The 21,496-nt window shown below is 40.4% G+C and overlaps 1 protein-coding gene across 1 annotated transcript in view; it reads right to left on the bottom strand.

Annotated features, from left to right (window-relative positions):
* Uimc1 (ubiquitin interaction motif containing 1) overlaps window positions 1-21,496 on the bottom strand; it is a 78,024-nt gene that overhangs the window by 10,522 nt on the left and 46,006 nt on the right. Inside the window, exons 9-11 of the mRNA XM_051171864.1 lie at window positions 20,933-21,036; window positions 15,175-15,328; window positions 1,664-1,742 (exon numbers count right to left, since the gene is read on the bottom strand). Coding sequence (XP_051027821.1) covers window positions 1,664-1,742; window positions 15,175-15,328; window positions 20,933-21,036 — 337 coding nt within the window. The remainder of the gene's footprint in view (window positions 1-1,663; window positions 1,743-15,174; window positions 15,329-20,932; window positions 21,037-21,496) is intronic.

The raw sequence follows: 21,496 nt of genomic DNA on the forward strand, positions 1-21,496 counted from the left end.
ATCAAAATACATCCCCCAACATTTTTCCTTTTCTGTTTAAATAAAAAGGCCAATTTTTATATAAAGTACAATTATGAAAAATTATAAAAACCAATAGGTAAGACTTACACACATAATTTTTAACCAAAATGTATTTGGCCACTTTGTAGAAAATATTATCTATTCTATCTTGGTAAATCTAAAGTTTTTAACCTAAATCAACATCTGTTAAAGCTCAAATCCATCAACCTAAAAGTATCTATCTAGACTTAAAAATATCTTTTTAATTCCTCAACAACTAATCTTAAAATTTTTAAATTAGCTATCTGGTCTTCAACCCCATCAGAGACTTGAGAAGGAATAAATTTAACTACCTGAGTAAAAGGGAAGTGCAGGTTAGCAGCTTCCAAAATGAAAAAATGACAGAGACGGTTTACTGTCTGAACAGACACCCAACACTCTCTAAAACACTGGAGCATCATCTTCAGCCTTTTGGCACAGTATATCTGACAGACATATTTGTGAAGCAGGAACCATTGAGGACAAAAGTTCCCACCCAATACCTCACCATTGTAACTGTTGGAGATGGCTTTGTTTTCAGGAGGCAGCAATCTTACCTGACTCTCAGAATTGCTCTTAGGCAAGCTATAACCCATATCACAAGGAAGTCTTCCATATTGCTCAACCTCTTGCAACTCAGTTTCTATATTATGACATTGCAAAATGCTCACTGCTTCCCCAAAGCACCAAACACCAATTTATAAATTCAAAGAAAACAGAAACCTAAGAACAGTACAGTAACAGGATCATTTTTTTTTCTCTTTCCATTAACTTTATTGAGTATTTTCTTTTTTTTTTTTTTAATTTTTTTATTAATTTATTCTTGTTACATCTCAATGTTTATCCCATCCCATTCTTCCCTCCCCCCCGCGCATTTTCCCATTATTCCCCTCCCCTAAGGACAATACAGGCGGTATTTAAGCCCCTACCCAGATCTAGTCAACGGTCAGAACATTCTCCACAGTTGAGTGGAGAGTGGGATATGACTTGCTCACATTTGACCATGTCCCCTGGAGGGGGAGACCTGGTGGCACTCAGAGGAAGGACAGCAGGTTGCCAAGAAGAGACTTGATACCCTATGAGCATATACAAGGGGAGGTAATCCCTTTCAGCAGGATCATTTTTAAAAAGGAACAGATGAACAATGTACACTGAAATAAACTATTAATAAGAAAAAGAAATTTACCAGGCATGGTGGCTCACACCTTTAATTCTAACACTTGGGAGGCAGAGGCAGGTGGATCCCTGTGAATTTGAGGCCAGCCTGGTCTACAATGTGAGTCCAGGACAGCCAGGGATACACACAGAGAAACCCTGTCTCAAAAAACAAAAAACAAGCTGGGCAGTGGTGGCACACACCTTTAATCCCAGCACTTAGGAGGCAGAGACAGGCAGATCGCTGTGAGTTTGAGGCCAGCCTGGTCTACAAGGCGAGTCTAGGACAGCCAAGGCTACAAAGAGAAACCCTGTCTCAAAAAACCTAAAAGCAAACAAACAAACTAACAAAAACAAAAACAAAAAAGAAAGAAAGAAAGAATTCAGGCTTGCAAACAATGCAGGGAGCACTTGGTCCAAGAGAGGGTGTGTTAGATGGGAATTCAATGAATGCAGTGTGGCTACTTACTTGCCGATGTCCGGCGCAGTCTGCATAGCTGTCCTACTGTCACTTTTGTTCTTGGCCTCTCTTCGTCTCCTAGTCAACACTTCCCCATTAAAAAAAAAAAAAAAAAAAAGTTAGCTGGCAATAGACTTATGATATAAAAGGCAGTGTTTGTAAGAAGCATCAATCTAAAACGGTTCTTAGGGAAGAAGTCCACTGACCAGGAAACTATAACCTAATATTGAAAATAACACTATGAACAAAACTGCCAGCCACAAAGTATTATTCCCTGTTTGCCACCAACCCATGAGATCAAAAATCTAGTTCATTCCAAGGAAGGTTTCTGTGTTCTACCTGTACTTGCAGCAATTAAGGAACATATACACTCCCTACCAAAATTCTGTCTGTTACAACACATCTCAATGAAGTACTCTATGAAATGCAGTAATGCTAGCTAGCTTCAGATGAGTACCTATACAAGCCCCAATCTTTTTTTTTTTAAACAATGATGCCATTTATTTAAAATGTTTACTCCAAGAAATATATATATATATATATGAATGAGACAATTAAGAGCACTAAACCAGGCACCTTCAACTGAATCCCACCATCCTCATCTGCTCCCTTCATACTACCCTCTGTGGATGACTAGAAAACTTCAGGAACCCACGGGCTACCAGAGTGGTTCCCACCTTCCTCCTGCTCTAAGTTTCCCTGTGGGAAAGCTCAGGTGGGAACTGTAGCCTAAAGGGAGGGGCTGTGGCCAGGTACAAGGCTTTCTACCTTGAAGACACTTTCTGCTCACCCCACCCCACCCCCGCATGGCTTTAGCTGGGGGGCGCTGACTGATGCCTTTAGGTTTGCTCCCTGGAAGATGAGCCCAGCTCAGGGTTACTGTGTCCTCAAGCCTCTTGGTGACCACACAACTCCAGGTGACCTCCAGGATAGGAGGAGCAGACCCTGAGCCGCACTCTCCAGAGAGAGAGAGCAGCAAAGGCTCAGGTCCCGCACGTGGAAGCAGGGGTGGTGTCTGGGGTGACCTGGACAAGGTAGTTAGTTCTGCAGAAGCCCTGCCACTGCCAAAGCTTGTCTCCGCACTGACGATAGTCGGACACATGATGGGAGACAGTGGGAACTCTAGGACCTGTTCCCACCAATTCTTTTTTTTTTTTTTTTTTTTTTAATATTTTTATTTAATTTATGTGCATTGGTGTGAGGATGTCAGATCTTGGAGTTACAGACAGTCGTGAGTTGCCATGTGGGTGCTGGGAATTGAACCCGGGTCCTTTGGAAGAGCAGGCAGTGCTCTTAACCACTGAACCATCTCTCCAGCCCCTCCCACCGATTCTTTACAGAATTCCTTAGTGTTCTATTTTATAAGTGAGGAAGGCTAGAACAGTAAGCACAACTGGTCTCTTCTACTACAATAGGACTACCTTCAACTTCTATTGGGTATTAATGGTTTTAGTACAGGTGATATAAATACCTGTCTCACATCAAAACATATCTGCTTATAAAACCATCGTCCCTCTTAATGACCTTGCAGGTTATGTAATCAAGTGTTTTCTAGTCTTTGCCATAACAAAAACTAAACATTTCTCTCAAAACATGCCTTCCTTACACTTAACACAACACAGAGAATTTAGAAAAGTTACTGATTCATGAAATAGTCTATCCTGTAAATTACTTGAATCTTCAGCTTATACAATCTGGATTATACCAGGTATTGAATAAATATCAATTAGGTTGCAGCTAAGTACTTGCCACACAAGCCTAAGGACCTGAGTTTAATCCTAGTACCCAAGTAAAACCAGGATATGGTAGCAGGCTTTTGTTATCTCCATTATGGAGAGACAGAGACAAGAGGATCTCTGAGGGCTGCTGGCCAGCCAGCCTGTTCTAATCAGCAAGATCTGGGACCCAACAAGAGATTCTACCTGCAAAAAAGACGACCTGTGTTAGAGCCCTAGAATCTACCACAGGACCCACATTCATTCACAAAGTGATTTTTCTCACCAGAAGATTCTCATTTAATAAATAAACTCTTGTTCTCTCAGGTGCTAGTCTCAATAATTTTTTAATAGTTTTTAAATTTTATTTTATGTGCACTGGTATGTAGGTGTCAGATATCTTGGTACTGCAGTTACAGACAGTTGTGGATGCTGGAGATTGAACCCAGGTCCTCTGGAAGAGCAGCCAGTGCTCTTAACCACTGAGCCATCTCTCCAGCCCCAATAATTTTATTTTATTAATAATTTCTAACTCAGAACACTCACATATTCATGATGATAGTTCCTAAATATAAGTCCTTATAACCAGAAAAAAAACAAAAAACAAAAAACAAAAAACAAAAACCAGACCTCATTGGGTCCATTTTAACAATAAGCACGTTTAAAAAGCTTAGAGGTCTCAAGTTTGTAAATTACTCCTCTGGAGGATGATTTAAAGTCTGATAAACACCAAAACCAGTATTGAAATGTTACCAGAACTATTAGGTTTTTTGGTTTTTTGAGAGAGTTTCTCTGTGTCGCTTTGGCTATCCTAGTACTAGCTGGCCTTGAACTCATAGAGATCCGCCAGCCTCTGCCTTCCTGCTGGGATTAAAGGTGTGCCTTCCTGCTGGGACTAAAGGCGTGCACCAGCACTGGCAAGCATCAGTTAATCTTAAAATCATAAAAAGACAACCAGATCGTCTGTGCTTCCTATCTTAATTCAATGTGAGATTTACAATATCATCTATGAAGCACACTTGAAAGAAAATAAAAACACCTGAGGTGAATCTGACCAAGCCTCAAACATTTTCAGAAATTATACTCTAGAACCAAGAAACATTAAAATACACTTGGCAAAATACAGTAAGGAAAAAAATTATGGTTTTTGGTTTTTTTTCTGTTTTTTTTTGTTTTTTTTTTTTGGAACTAAGATCTCACATATCCCAAGCTGGCATCAAGCTCACTATATATGAGAATTACTTGAACTGATCCCAGGGAGGATGCTCTAAAACACTCTCTTCTCTTCTCTTCCTTTCCTCTCCCCCTCCCTCACTCTCTCCTTCTCCTCTTCCTCCTCCTCCTCCTTCTTCTTCTTTTCTCTCTCTCTCTCTCTCTCTCTCTCTCTCTCTCTCTCTCTCTCTCTCTCTCATTATGTTCTGCTGGCTGGCCTGGAACTCTATCTAGAACAGGCTGAATTTCTGCCTCTCAGATGCAGGGATTTAAAGTATATACTACCACAGGCTGTATTTTTATAAATATTCCTTAATCCTTTACACATGAACACTGAAATGTTTGTAGATGAAAAAAAAAAATAATGCTAGAAAACTGCTTCAAAATGCTTTAGGGGAGAAGGGGGTGAGAGATCAGAGTACATATAAAAACAGTTTGGTCTTCTGAAGTTAGGAGATGTGTTTATATGAATTCATCATATTTTTAAGAAAATAAAAATTAAATGATTTTAGGTAAAATCTGCTTAAAAGCTAACTAAAGACAAAGAAAAAGAGAAAAGGGTACATATCAAACAGTACATATTAGACTGGATCATGGGTAGAATTTTTTCTAAGTTTCCTCAAATTTTCTATAATAAAGATGTACTAATTTTAAAAATGAAACATTAAACCAAAAAATAAATCTATAAGCCCATAATATGTTAAAAAGAAACAGTTGCAGGCAGAGTCGACAGCCAAACTCTGCCTCGACAGGGTAAGCAAGTCCTCAATAGTTCCTGCCTCACAAATATGTCTGTCAGATATATTGGGCCAGAAGGCTGAAGATGATGCTCCAACATTATAGAGGTTTGAGTGACTGTTCAGGTAGAAAACTGTCTCTGTCATCTTCTCATTTGGAAAGCCACTAACCTGCACTCCAGGTATACTCAGGTAATCAAGTTTATTCCTTCTCAAGTCTCTGATGGAGCTGAAGACCAGATAGTTTAGTGGTTAAGATGTTTTTAGGGCTAGATAGATGTTTTAAGTTGATAATGACAAGATGTGATGGAGATTGATTTACCTTCAAATTTTTATATGAACCAAGACAGGAAAGATATTTTCTTCAAGGCTACCAAATACAAATAGCCAAAACACTAAGAATATAACATTTATATAATTCTTGGTTGTCTCATGGTTCTTCTTGCTGTAGACAGCTTATTTTATATGTGTGTAATAATTTAAATGTGTAATGTAAAATTTTTTTTAAATTAATAAAAAAAGAAAAACAAAACAAAACAAAAGAGAAATAGTAAAGGAGGAGGTAAAAATCTTTACAAACAATGTCAGCTAATCAATGGAGAAGTGGCAGGAGCCATCATTGCCACAGTGATAAAGAACCTAAGTGACAGTACCAGTGGGTGGTAAGTCCTGGGCACCCACATAGTAGGGAAAAGGAAATCACTCCATGAGCTGCCCTCTGATCTCCACAGCTGCACTGTGGTAGTTAGTGGCTCTTCCCCTAGTAAATAGATGTAACATAAAAAATTTTAAACAGGGACGAGTAGATATTTTTTGGAGTAGGATATTTATACAGCTTCAATGTCATAAAAAGTGTGACTAGATCCTAAAGTAAAACAGTTTACCTGTTGATAACCCTTCTGTACATAGTATTTTTGAGTATTGAGTCCGGTGTTAAAAGGGCAATTTTATCTTTCAAGGGAGGAATAAGCACAGCTGACAGAGGAAAATTGACAAAGGAAATCCTGAGGCCTGGCTGCTGTATAGCTATTCTCTCTTGGAAGGAGGAGGGAAGCCCGAAAAGCTGAGAGGCTCACGATGTTCAGAGACGTATAGGACTGAAAAGGCCTCCCAGAGGTTAGGTAAGCAGTAACAAGGTGAAACTGCCAACAAACTGAATACAGAGCTCCGTGGATGAAGATTCTGTAGGTGGTCATCCATTTGGGGGTAGAATGTTCCATGATGCAACTGCATAAGAGTCACCCACGCACTATTAAGTAACCCTCCAAACTCACTGTTCGCCTAACTTGAGTGATCACTTTGGCTGATGTTGATGCCCTATCTGAAGTAAAAAGATGTTTACCAAGGAAAGAAAAGTCACACAACACTGGCTCTTCAACACCAAGGCACAACGAGTAGGAATACCTATAACAAAATGGGTCAGCACGAAAAGCAAGATGAGAAGATGCTTGAGATTCTAGTGGATATGACTGCAGTCAGACAACTTATGTAGTTTGATACAGACAGACAGACAGACAGACAGACACACACACACACACACCCCTCATGCAGCCCAGGCTCAGTCTCTATGTTGTCGAGTATGACTATGAACTCTTGATCCTCTTGCCTCTGCCTCCAAAATACTGTTATTACAGGTATACAGTACCACACCTGGCCAGACAATCATTCCACACACATCAAACACCAATTTAATGGTACAAGCTTATAATCCACTCAGAAGTCTGAGACAGGAGAACTGCCACAGGTTCAAGGCCAGCCAGACTTCAAACCAGCAGTTCTGCTACGTCAGCCTCCACAGTCAGCTAAAATGTATTTTCTTTTCTTTCTTTCTTTCTTTTTCTTCCTTTTTTTTTTTTTTTTTCCCCAAGATAGGTTTCTCAATGCTATCTTGGCTGTCCTGGACTCACTTTGTAGACCAGGCTGGCCTCAAACTCACAACGATCCACCTGCCTCTGCCTCTGCCTCCTGAGTGCTTAGATTAAAGGTGTGCACCACCACGCTCGACTTAAAATGTATTTTTAACACTTGCAACTAGAGAGTACAATATACAGAACAAAAATAAATATACAAATAACGTTCAAAGCTAAAAAGCCTTCTCCCATTATGAACCCATTAGCTCAAGTTACATGTGTCATTCTCCTATTGCCTTTTACATTGCCTATACTACCTGAGCAGGGGAGAGAACAGAAAAGGAGCTGGAGCGGAGGAAAGCTACAAAATTCAAGTATTACTGGGATGTTTCCTAACAGTAAGACAAAAATAACACAGAGGGTTAAAAATAGACTTGACCTGCTCAAGATTGTGTTGTAAAGCCTTATAAAACAGTGTTTCTCTGAGCTTATTTCTTTAAAAAAAAAAAAAAAGATTTATTTATTTATTATACAGTGCTCTGTCTGCAAGTATACCTGCACACCAGAAGAAGGCACCAGATCTCATTATAGATGGTTGTAAGCCACCATGTGGTTGCTGGGAATTGAACTCAGGACCTTTGGAAGAGCAACCAGTGCTCTAAACCTCTGAGCTATCTCTCCAGCCCCACTTATTTCTTAACCCAGCTATCATACAAATAATTGAGACTCTTTTATATTTGTTTATAAGGCTTTACAACACAATCTTGATCAGTTTAAGTCTGTTCTTAACTCTCTATGTTATACTGATTCCATCTTTGCTAAAATCCCTAAATTAGTTGCTTTTTAGTTCTTTCTTTGCTCCAGCTGTTATCTTCTGCATCTCTCTTGCACCTCTCCTTATGGCTGAACTTCCTCTTCTAATTCCTCTTCCCCAGCCTGCCAGGAAGTCCAACCCTATTTTCTCCCCTTGCTCAGTGATTGGCTGTAAGCTGCTTTACTGGCGTATCAGGGGACAATTGGGGAGCAGAGTTTATACAACATTTAGACAGGAAATTCTTAGAATAAGGCTTGTCACCAGATATGGGGGATACAGAAATCAACATCTGAATTACACAATAACCTTATGGCAACACCATCACATTTAATTGTTGCTCTTTTTTGCACATGTTTGTATTTAAGCAATTTATGTTATCTTACATTAGTGACCTTTTAAGACTCCAAAAGCATTTGCCTCTGAAACAGTACAGGATCTTTTTTTTTCTTTAACTTATTATAGTGTTCTGCCTCCATGTAACAAACACCTGCATGCCAGAAGAGAGCACCAGATCTCATTACAGATGGTTGTGAGCCACCCACCATGTGGATACTGGAAATTCAACTCAGGACCCTTGGAAAAGCAGACAGTGCTATCAACCTGAGCCATCTCTCTAGCCCACCAAGATCTTCTTTATATGGTTCCCTGAGTAGTTTTAGCACTGTGTTACAGCTGTTTATGCATTTATCATCTGTCCAACTAAACCATGATTTCTATGAGACCAGAGCCTATATCTGATTTGTGTATCTTCTCACACCACCTTGCCTCCTAAATCCACATTTTTTTCTATTAAACCTATTCCATTTCACAACTGTAAACACTTCACAATAGGTACTAATAGCAACAGAGCTAATCTAAGAATCCTGAGTACTACAAACACTACACTAATACAAGAGAGAAGACTAGAGAGCTTTACAAATTACATTAAGATTCGCTTCTAATAGGTATATAAAACAAAAAAGGTTCAACTTTGTCTAACTTGAGTAATGAGTCTGAGGCCTTGCTGATTTATGCTACTACCATTGCCTAAGTCAAGCCTGCTTTAAGCCTCAGTACTTTAATATCTCCAAGTCCTTTACTATCTTTATTATCATAAGAAAGTCTCCATCTCCTTCAATCCACTCACCCATTTATCATTATTTTTTTGAGATATCCCTGAAAAGAAAATCAACTCACCGGCAGTCAGTAGTGGCGCATGCCTGTAATCCCAGCACTTGGGAGGTAGAGGCAGGGGGATCTCTGTGAGATTGAGGTCAGCCTGGTCTACAAAGCCAGTCCAGGACATCCAAGGCTACACAGAGAAACCCTGTCTGGCGGCAGGTGGGGTCAGGGGGGCGCGGGACGACCAAAAACTTTAAAGGCTGGGCGTGGTGGCACATGCCTTTAATCCTAGCACTCAGGAGGCAGAGCCAGGCAGATGTCTGTGAGTTTGAGGCCAGCATGGTCTACAAAGTGAGCCAGGACAGCCAACGATACACAGAGAAACCCTGTCTCAAAAAATAAACAAACAAACCCCAATTAACAACAACAACAAAAAACAAAAAACAAAACAAAACAAAACCAAACCAACAACAAAAAGAAGAAGAAAAAAAAAAAAGAAAATCAATTCTAAGCAGGATCATGTATGATTCTATGCTATAACCCTCTACCTAGGCAAAAAGTAAACTCAGTTAATGTCTGTAGCTTCCTAAACCATGCTACTATGTATTTTTTACTACCTTACTCTTTTTTGTTGGTTTTGTTTTGTTTTTTGGACTCTCTATGTAGCCGCAGTTATCCTGGAGATATCCCTCCCGTCCCCTCCCCTCCTCCCCAACCCTACCCCACCTCACACCCCCTCTCTTTCTGGCTCTGGTTTTCCCAAACAGGATTTTCTGTGCAACAGAGCCCTGGCTGTTCTGGACTCATTTTGTAGACCAGGCTGGCCTTGAACTCACAGGGATCCACCTGCCTTCCAAGTCTTACCACTTTGACTCTTAGGCCTTGCTGTCTATCTTCCCTTACTTATACCCAACCGACAGCTTATCTAATTATTAGAAACACTGACCCTAGAAAAAAGTACTTCATAAATGCAGAGACCATTTATTAAATGTCTAAGCATAATGCTTTGCATGTCTACCTATGCACAATGTAAAGTGCCTCAGATCCTCATGACCCTACTACTGGACTAATTTTATAGATGAGGAGCCTGATTCTGAAAGAGGTAAATATTACTTATCTGGCAAATATTATTGATATACAAAATGTTAACTTTGTTCTCCCAGCTCTACCTTTGTTCCACATTCTAATAATCTATTATCTTACAGCAACCTGAGTGACCCTTTTCTTAAAATGGCCATCCTCTGCTTAAACATACACTCTTTGCTCAAGTCTTTCCAAGGATTACTCTCAAGAGGAAAAGTCAAAGTCCTTATTATAGCCAAGAGTTCTGTGATCTACCCACCTGCCCTTCCCAATTATATATGTCTCTATTCTCTTATTTTATCTCTCTTATTTGCTCCACTCCAGCTGTACTCAACTCTGTTCACATGCAAGGGTCTTCAAAGCTACTATTTTTTCCTCTCTGTCTCTGTCTTACTTAGGGTTTCTATTGCTGTGATAAAAGACACCATGACCTAAAGCAACTTGGGAGGGAAGGATTTATTACAGCTTATAGCTCCACATCACTGAAAGAAGTCAGGGCAGGAACCTGGTGGCAGGAGCTGGTCGAAAGGCCTTGGAGGAATGCTGCCTACTAGCTTACTCTTCATGCCTTGCTCAGCCTGCTTTCTTATAGCATCCAGGATAACCAGCATAGGGTTGGTATTGCCCAGAGTAAGCTAGGCCCTCCCACATCAATCACTGATTAAGAAAATGTACCACAGACACGCCCACAGACCAATCTGGTGGGGACATTTTCTCAACTAAGATTCCCTCTTCCCAAATAACTTTAGCTTTTGTCAAGCTGACATAAAACTAGCTAGCATGGTAACATATTCTCTTCCTGTGATGGCTACTACTAGTTGTCAACTTGACTACATCTGGAATGAACTACAACCCAGAAATGGAGGGCACACCTGTGAGAGGTTTTTTTTTTTTGGGGGGGGGGGGTTGGATTGAAGAGAGTGAATCCATTTCTAATCTGGACCTTTGAGAAAGGAAGACACATACCTTTAATCTGGATCTTGAGGGAAAATACACTTTTAATCTAGACCAGACCTTCTGCAAGTCTATATAAAGGCAAAGAAGTTTTGGCTCTTTGCCTGCTTGCCCTTGCCTTGCTAGCAAAAGCATTCTTCACTGGCATTTAGAGCCTACTTCTTCAGGATTCCAACATATATATTGAAGACCAATTGAGATATCCATCCTTGTGAACCGAACAAATATTCACCTTAAACTTCCCTCACTTCCTTTAGGTCTCTACTCAAATGCCATAATCTTTTTTTATATTATTTTTTATTTTATATGATTGCTTGCTTGAATGTATGCATGTGACTTCAGAGGTCAAAGACAGTGTTGGAACTGGATGGTTATAAGCCACTATGTGGGTGCTGAAGATCAAATAGAGGTCCTCTGCAAGTCCAGCAAGTACTCTTAACTGCTAAGCTACCTCTCCGGTCCCAACTGTCACCATCTTAAAGGGGACCTATCTGACAGCTATTTTAAATTGTTACATTGTTACTCTCTATTCCCTTCTTGTGCTTTGTACTCCTCCTGACACACACACACACACACACACACACACACACACACACACATTATTTATCACCAGGCAAGAGAGATGGTTTAGGCAGTTAAGTGCCACAAGCCTGAGAACATGAGTTTAATGTTCAGAAGCCATAAAAAGTTGAGTCTGATGGTGTATGCTTGTAATTCTATCATTAGGGAGGTGAAAACAAGAGGATTCCTGCAGTTTACTGGCTAGCCAAGCTAATCTTAACTATCGAGCCCCAGGTCCAGAGATCTTGTCTAAAAAAGCAAAGTGGATGGCTCCCAAGGTATAGCAGCTGAGGTTGACCTATGGCCTCCATACATATGCACACACATAGCACATGCACACCTACACAAAACACATCTTAAAAATTTATCACCACTTGACATGTTACTTTTTCATAATTTTTTCACTTACTTTTTCATGGTTTATCTTCCACCACTAGAATGTACACTCCAGAAGAGTAGTGACTTTTTATATTAATTCAATGCATCTGCTGTACAGTAGGTATTAATATATACTTACTGAATGAGTAAGTAGGGAACTTTAATTTTCCTATGTTTTACATAAAAATGATCTCCAATGTATTTTCCAGAAAAATACAAAGGCAGTTGGTTTTTGTTCTAATCTAGAAGAATGTAGTGAATCTTATCCCCCACAAACAATACTTTTAAAAAACATTCTATTTTTTTATAGTTCTGATCAGATAGCCATGTCACTGAATAAACTGAGCACACAAGCCAGCTTAACCACAATGTAGTACTGTAATCAAATAAAACTTACAGCAAAGTTAATCAGACACATCTTTAATGACATGCATAATTGTTATTGTGCTGCACGGTAACTAGGCATAAATGGTAGACATTCCATGTAAATGATGCTAATTACTATTCCTGTTATACAACCAAACCAAGCATGTCTAGGATCAGCTTGAGGGAGACACAGACAGGAGGGAGAAACTTGGTATTTAACTCTGAGAGGGGAGAACTCTCTTACTCTACTCCTGGAATTAGACAATGGTCTCCAGGCTTGGTTAGGTGGATTAGTCCCATTCTCAAGATGGGAAACTTTCCCTCCTTGGTATGAGAAGTCTGCTATCCAAAATTTTAAAAGTAAATTATGTTGAAAGAAACAACAATCACTAAAATTTTTATCCCTTACAAGAAAGATGTAAGCACAGGCAAACTCATGAAAAATAAGAGGTCAGATTTGCTGAGAACCAAGTAAAGGTCACATATACTAAAAAATGTTTCACAAAATTCCTGACATACCAACCCTACCTAGATACCCAAATGGTTTCAAAGAAAATAGGAATAAGTAGACTATGGGATGGTTCCAGTCAGAATTCCCTATGCCAAAAATCTCCTAAAAGGTCTAAATTGCCAGTTTTCATGGTCCACTGTACTCATTTTTACATGGACATTCATTATAAACAATTGTAATTACTTTCCTGAGTAAAAGTTTACTTTTGCAGCAAGACCACAAACCCCTTGGTAGCAGAAACCTTGTTTTAAAATGTCTCTAGCAGCCAGGCATGGTGGCTCCTCCCTGTAATCACAGTACCCGGGAGGCAGAGGCAGGCAGATCTCTGAGTTCGAGGCCAGCCTGGTCTACAAAGAGAGTTCCAGAACAGCCAGGGCTGTTACACAAAGAAACCCTGTCTCGAAAAAACAAAACAAAACCAACAACTACAACAAAAACTTCTCTAGTACCCAACATAAAAGGTTTACCACCAATTTCTTTAAGTGTTCCAGGGGCTGACAATGGCTTGGTGATTAAAAGTGTTTGCTGCACAATCCTGAAGACCAGTACAGAGTATCCATGTAACAAGCTGGGCATCCTACACATGCCTGTAAGTCCATCTCGGAGCAAGGTTGAAGACAGAAGATCAGTGGAGCATGCTAAAGTCTGAGAAAGTGTGAGCCCCATGTTCAGAGAGACACCTTGCCAAAAGGAACAGGTGAAGGGCACTAGAGAAGGACACTCAATGCCCTCTCCTCGCCCCGACACAAGTGGGGTTCAGGGGTCAGGGTTAGGTTACCAGGTTTGGTGGCAGATGCCCTTACCCACTGAGCCATTTCACCTGCCCAGGGATCTCTGACAGGTATGACAGAGGTGATAAGCAGAGAAATCCAACAGAATACTAGCCTACTCCAGTTATTTTTTTCCCCTTTCTCTTTGTATAACAGAGCCCTGAATGTCCTGAACTGGATTTGCAGACCAGGCTGGCCTCGAACTCAGAGATCTGCCTGCTTCCAAGTGCTGGCATTAAAGGCATGAGCCACCATGCCCAGCTACTCCAGTATCTTTAGGGATGGGCACTCCTGAATCTTCAGTTGGCTAAACTGCCAACTCATGTACCACCACTGTGGGTGAGCCAAGTGGTCCTTTCCGATAATTTTAACTTACAAAATACCACACAAATATACAATTTCAAATGTAAATACATTTAAGCTATAAAAATTAACTAGCACAAAGAAGGTTGCAACACTTCCAATTACCTAAGGCTTACATTTTATTTGTATGTAGGCTCATGGAAAGCTAGCTATGCTGACACTAGATCATAGACCATAGACAGAAAATCAGACTCAGGCTGGTGTATCAAGAGGTATGATTAACAAAAATATTTTCTTGGTCAAGAGCTCACACTATATCACAACTATGGCTCTGGTGTACTCTTAGAAAGGTAACCCAATAGTTTTAGTGTAACTCAGCAGATAGAACATACAGGATAGAAATATAAATTAGGGATTTTTTTTTTTTTTTTTTTTTGGTTTTTCGAGACAGGGTTTCTCTGTGTAGCCCTGGCCGTCCTGGACTCACTTTGTAGACCAGGCTGGCCTCGAACTCACAGCGATCCGCCTGCCTCTGCCTCCCGAGTGCTGGGATCAAAGGCGTGCGCCACCACGCCCGGCTAAATTAGGGATATTTTTAACAGCTGTCTCTAAGTAGGATGTCTGTTGAAATAAACCATAAGACATTTAGTTTAAGTAAAAAATGGACCACTCTAGAACTTAAGTTTCTCAAGTTCCTTAGGAGTCTCAATATTTAAATATGTAAGTTGAAATACACAGTCTACTGCAACTGTGAACAGCTTTTCAACTGTGAACAGTAAAGAGCAAATGGAACACTAAAAGAAAAGGCTTTTCCCTTTATCTTCTCCTGAGGAACTTGGTACAAGGTAATACACTTACTAAAGACAAAGAGCACAAATGTACTAGGAAACTATCTACACAGACACAATAGCAACTCTAAAAAAAAAAAGAACTATTTCTCCTGCACTGTATTATACAGGATTACTAAAGGACCATGCAAAAAGGTTAACAGTTATGCTGTCAGCTGGGTATGGTGGTTCACACCTTTAACTCCAGCCTCAGAACACAGAGGCAGAGGGATCTCTACCAGTACAAGGCCAGTAAGTTCCAGGCCAGGCAAGGCTACATAGTGAAACCTTGTCTCAAAACAACAAAAGCCAGTTAGGCCATCCTGGTGAGTTTTTACCTGTTTCTTGCTCTATCAGACCATTGCAGTACATAGCATGTTGCTCAATCTTTGTGGGAGGAAAGTCACGGTCACACAGTGGGCAGGACACCTGGGTACTAGATGAGAAGGCAGGGGGAGGATCTTCTTTCTCACCGTCTTCCCTATTACCAACCTAAAGAGTAGGCAAATGGCAACTGTAAGCAATAACTTTAGTTTACGTCTTTCCCCCCAAAGAACAAGATACATTTCATTTACTTTCAATGAAACAATACCTATCAGTTTATACCTGATCCAAAACCAAGGATTGAAAGCAAAGACTTAATTATTTGAAGACCTAAAGAACTCATTAGTTAAGACAATCAATTTTATTAAAGCCTTTTAAGTCTTCTCTCTTGCTCCTATAGCTGCCAGTATCTCACATAGGTAGTTAGTTTTCAAATGTTGCTTATTTAGTCTATATGTGGCTTGGTTTTGTTTGTTTGTCTTGTGTGTGTGTGTGTGTGTGTGTGTGTGTGTGTGTGTGTGTGTGTGTCCCCGTGTCCCCGTGTGTGTGGGTGTCCCTGTCCATGCCACATACATACATGTGGAAGTTTTGTTGAGGTAAAGTCTCTCATTTCTGCCACACTTCTCATTCCAGGCTGTCTGTCTGTCTGTCTTAGTTAAGGTTTCTATTGTTGTGATGAAACACCAGACCAAAAACAACTTGGGGAGAAAAGGATTTACTTTGTTTATAATTCCCTATCACAGTTCATCATGGAAGACAGTGAGAGCAGGAACTCAAACAGGGCAAGAACCCAGAGGCAAGACCTGATGAAGAGGCCATGGAGAGGGTGCTGCTTACTGGCTTGTTCTCATGACTTGCTCAACCTGCTTTCTTACAGAGCCCCGGACCACCAGTCTAGGGCTGGAGTCACCCACAATGGGCTAGGCTATCCACCACATCATTTACTAATTAAGAAAATACCTTACAACCTTGCCTACAAGCTTATCCTACAAAATACCTGAAGGTATTTTCTTAAGATTTCCTCTTCTCAGATGACTATAGCTTGCAATGATTGACATGAAACTAGCCAGCTCTCAAGCTTCCAGGAAATTCTCCTGTCTCCACGCACATCTTGACATAGGAGTACTGGGATTAAGAATGTGTATCACCCAGACTTTAATATGGGTTTCAGGGAGCCAACTCAGGCACCATGCTTGTACAGCAAGCACTTTTACCTGCTGAGCCATTTTGCTGGCCCAAACTAATTATTCTGTAGAAGTCAGAAGATTAAAGTGGGCCTGAGAGTTCTAGATAATATTACTCCAAAGCTAGTCATTGACTTCTTACAAATCCGGATTCTATTGTTCACAGATCTTACAAGAAAATACTGTATTGTGCATGCAAAGCTATTTGAACAAAGAGAGGAAGCAAATACACCCTAAAGTTGCAAGTAGTCTTGAGTTACTCAAGGTTAATGGTTACTGAGAAGCTACTTGGCATTCTAAAGTTCACTAAGCACTAAAATGTGATTCAAAAGGAATGTCACCAGTGCTCACAAAAACACTATATTGCTTTGTACTCAGAGCTGTTTCTTTTGTTTTAAAATACCATACAGGCAGCCAGGCATGGGGGCACACACCTTTAATCCCAGCACTCAGGAAGCAGAGGCAGGCGGATCTTTGTGAGTTCGAGGCCAGCCTGGTCTACAGCGTGAGTCCAGAAGAGCCAAGGAAGGCTACACAGAGAAACACTGTCTCAAACAACAACAACAAAATGACCATACAGGTAAGATGGATGGCTCAGTGGGCAAGGGTATTTGACACCAACTCTGATGACTTCAATTCAATCCCTAGAATACATGAAAAAAACTCTCCTGCAACTTATCTTCTGACTTACACACACACACACACACACACACACACACACACACACACACACACACACACTGTATGTATAAAACACTACACAATGAGATATCAAAAGTGGTACTCAGACACAGAATCCACTGTAAGTATGTCTAATCTTTGGCTCTTAGGCTACATCCCAGGGGAGCTGTAAATTCTACCTACTATATTTATAGATGACAATATCATATCACTAGGTCAAAATCTGTAAACCTCTAATTTTTTTTTGGCGGCGGGGGGGGGGGGGTTGTTGTTGTTTTCCAAGACAGGGTTTCTCTGTGTAGCCTTGGCTGTCCTGGAACTCACTCTGTAGACCAGGCTGGCCTCAGACTCAGGGATCCACCTGCTTCTGCCTCCCTGAGTGTTGAGATTACAGGTGTGCTGGCACTGTAGTCTCTCTTGATTTGATTTCTTAAACAGTTTTTTTTTTTTTTTTAAATAATTGAGACAGGGTTTCTCTGTGTAACAACTCTGGCTGTCCTGGAACTCAATTTGTAGAACAGGTTGGCCTTCTGAGTGCTGGGACTGAAGGTCAGTGCCCAGCTCCTGAGAATTTTCTTGAGATGCAGTGTCATACAGATACTCTATTTTCAGGTTAGTTAATAGAAGTTGTTTCAAGCCAAATAGATAGTTTACTAAGCTTTTATGTGAATTAAGAGTCATATAGAAAAAAGAAAACAACAACAAAAGAGTCACATAGAGCCCAATGTGGTGGGCTGTAATCCTGTAATGCCTGTAATCCCAGCACTCAGGAGGCAGAAACAGGCAGATCTCTGTGAGTTCCAGGACAGCCTGGTCTACAAAGTGAGTCCAGTATAGTCAAGGCTACACCGAGAAACCCTGTCTCGAAAAACCAAGAGGGGGTGGGGAGGGAGAGAAAGAAAGCAGTTATAACAAGAATGCTCTGCATAAGTCAGTACTACCAAGCAGTTACCCCCATTAACAAGCTAATATCACTGAACAGTCACAAAATTTTCAAAGCAGAAAAGGCTTTTTCCCCTTTCAGACAGGGTTTCTCTGTGTAGTCTTGGCCACCCTGGAACCTACTTTGTAGACCAGGCTGACCTCAAACTCAGAGGTCTACCTGCCTCTGCCTCCTGAGTGCACCACTGCGCCTGGCTCAGAAAAATTATTTCTATAATCATACTTCTACTTGTACCTAATCATCTATATATTTTGTACACTGTCTAGTATATTAAGAAACCCAACTTTTAAAAAATTTGTTTGGAGCTGGGCGTGGTGGCGCACGTCTTTAATCCCAGCACTCGGTAGGCAGAGGCAGGCGGATCGCTGTGAGTTCGAGGCCAGCCTGGTGTACAAAGCGAATCCAGGATGGCCAAGGCTACACAGAGAAACCCTGTCTCGAATAACCAAACAATAAAAATAAAAAAAAAATTTTAAAAATTTGTTTGAAGATGGGCAAGGTGGCACACACCTGTAAGGCCAGCACTCAGAGAGGCAGAGGCAGGTGGATCTCAGAATTCAAGTCCAGCCTGGTCTACAAAGTGAGTCTGGGACAGCCAAGGCTGTACAGAGAAACCCTGTCTTGAAAAACCAAAAACCAAAAACAGAAAAGGAAAGAAAGAAAGAAAGAAAAGTGCTTCCCCACTGTTTGCACTGGGGAAGCAAACAGCGGTGGCACATGCCATTAATTCCAGCACTTGGGAGGCGGAGACACACAGATCTCTGAATTCCAGGCCACAGAGTGAGTTCCAGGACAGTCAAGGCCACACAAAGAAACAAACAAAGGAACCTATCTCAAAAAACAAGGTATGGTACATGCTCAAGAGAGAGAGACAGGTGGATCACAGTAACTTGGAGGCCTCCTTCAACAACTTCTTCTTCTTCTTCTTCTTCTTCTTCTTCTTCTTCTTCTTCTTCTTCTTCTTCTTTTTTTTTTTTTTTGTTTTTTTGTTTGTTGAGACAGCGTTTCTTTCTCTGTGTAGCCTTGGCTGTCCTGGACTCACTCTATAGACCAGGCTGGCCTCTAACTCACAGCGATCCGCCTGCCTCTGCCTCCCGAGTGCTGGGATTAAAGGTGCGCGCCACCACACGGGACTCCTTCAACTTCTCTTAATAAAAACTCTCAAGATTACTTAGAAGCATACATAAACAGCAACAGTGAAAAGCACTCATTTCATAAGCAACAGTGTATACATGCACGTTATAAATTCTAAGTAGTTTTACTTAGGTTTAAGTTCTTTGGCCCATAGAACAGTATCCTTGGTAGTCATGGATGGATAAGAAAGCAGCCTTGAGAACTAATGGCTTGTAAGGCTTCTTCCTATGTCAGAATAACTATAACACCAATACTCTGCTCTCCAAGTTCCATTTAGAAGGTTCTGTATTGTCACTGGGAAGAAGCCCCGAGACCATTTTGACATCTAGCAGGTTCTATCCTCAGCAGATATGCTCCAGAAGCTAATTTTTTCTGCACTGACATAAGGAAATCCCAGTCTGTTACTTGTGACACACCAGGTTCCAAGAAATCTGTCTATGACTCATGAAAGCAGAGTTTTAAACCAACTACCTGCAGTGCAAAGACTAGGAAAGGGATCTAACAACTACTGTTAAAGTTGTTTCCAAAAATCCCTTTACAGTATAAAAAGGAATGGGAAAATTAAGTTTTTAAAAAAGTGTTCAGAACCATAAACATAAATACAAGATTTTTATTTCTATAGAAAAATTTACTCAATCCTCAAATTGCTTTTTATAAAAACAGAATCCCTGGAAATTACTTAGTCAAACCCAACATGAAAAATAAACAATAAAGGGGCTGGAGAGATGGCTAAGTGGGTAAGGTACTTTTTACTCGAGCATGAGAACCTGAGCAATGAGAGAAAAACACTAGTGCACACCTGTAACTCCTGCACTAGGGGACAGGGAGGGGAAGCCCGAAATGGGAAGAACCCAGGGTTTCCTTGGCCAGCCAGATTAGCCAAAATTCAGATGCAGTGAGACAGACTCTGCCTCAAAAAGGTAGAAATTGATGGAGGAAGATACCAATCTGCACAAACAGGTGAATGCACATTTTAAAAAATGTGTACACGTATATAAACACACACACACACACACACACAGAATCTTTTTTCTTTTTTTCTTCCCTTTGTGCAGTCCTGGCTGTCCTTGAACTCAGTATGTAAACCAGACTAACCTCAAACTCAGAGACCCACGTGCCTCTGCCTCTCTAATGCTAGGATCACAGGGCTGTGCCGCCATACCTGGGTCTCTCTAAGAATATCAACTTTATGGTTATGGTCAGGCATATGTGGTCAGGGAGAGTTAATGATGCAAAGAGAGACTCATATTATGTGTCTTCTCTTTGTATTTCTGATAACATTTATAAGTTAAGGCTGAATATATGTTTGTTATTCAGTGATCTCCCCCCCTACCATTGTTCATATCTGCTACTTATCTGTATGTAATAGAAAATGTTTGCATAGATTTAGAGACAAATCTATGTTCAGGTTCTATTTCTATCATTAATAGTAACATGTAATAGCAAATTACGTAAACATTCTAAATCTTTCTTTTCCCATCTTTAACAGAAATAATAAAAGTACTCAAGAAATGGTAAGTGGCCGGGCAGAATCTCAGCATTTCGGAGACCAAGGCAAGTGGATCTGTGAGTTTGAGGCCAGCCTGGTCTACAGAGTGAGTTCTAGGACAACCAGAGCTATGTAGAAACTGTCTCAAAAAACAAACAAAAAAGAAATGAGATATTTTTATAAACAGTGCTAAATTGATAATTTAACTATAAAAATTTCTAAGTACCCCCAAAGTTAAAACCTTATTAACACCAAAATCTTTTACGCCAAGGTGAACTCTATCATACAGAAGAGCAGAAGCAGAAGCAAATGAATGCGAACAGCCACAGAAGATTACTCACCTGCTCATCGCTCACTGTCACTGCTACTTCAATGGGGACCTCTCTGCTATCTGGAGAGTCTTCTTTATTGAGGTCAAGGGGCCCAGGGGAACTTAATTGTGTCTCTAATTTTAAAAAAAGTAAATACCAATAATTTTCATTTTGCAGATTTCCCTCTACAGTTGAAGAGCATGATAATACTACACTGACAATACAGACCTCGTGTGTTTATTCTTGAAGCTTTACTATGACATAATTTACATATAACACCTTACCATTTTTTCAGTTTGTAATTGATTGATTTTGACTAATATATACCCCATCACAAAACAAACAAAGAAAAATCATGTTTGCAGCATCCCATTAAAATCTTCCTGCCATTTCGTCTTTTCTAGAATATCATCTAAACGGAATCAGTCAGAATATGGGCACACACCTATAATACTAGCTATTCAGGAGGCCGAGACAGAATTCAAGTTCAAACCTGGGACAAGATAGTGAGGCCTGTCTTTAAAAAAAGAACCACACACACAGTGTATCGTCTTTGGTATCATCTTTTACTTAGTATCATACAACTGAAGGCAG

This window comes from Acomys russatus, chromosome 3 (assembly GCF_903995435.1).
Source record: "Acomys russatus chromosome 3, mAcoRus1.1, whole genome shotgun sequence".
NCBI classification, from domain to species: domain Eukaryota; kingdom Metazoa; phylum Chordata; class Mammalia; order Rodentia; family Muridae; genus Acomys; species Acomys russatus.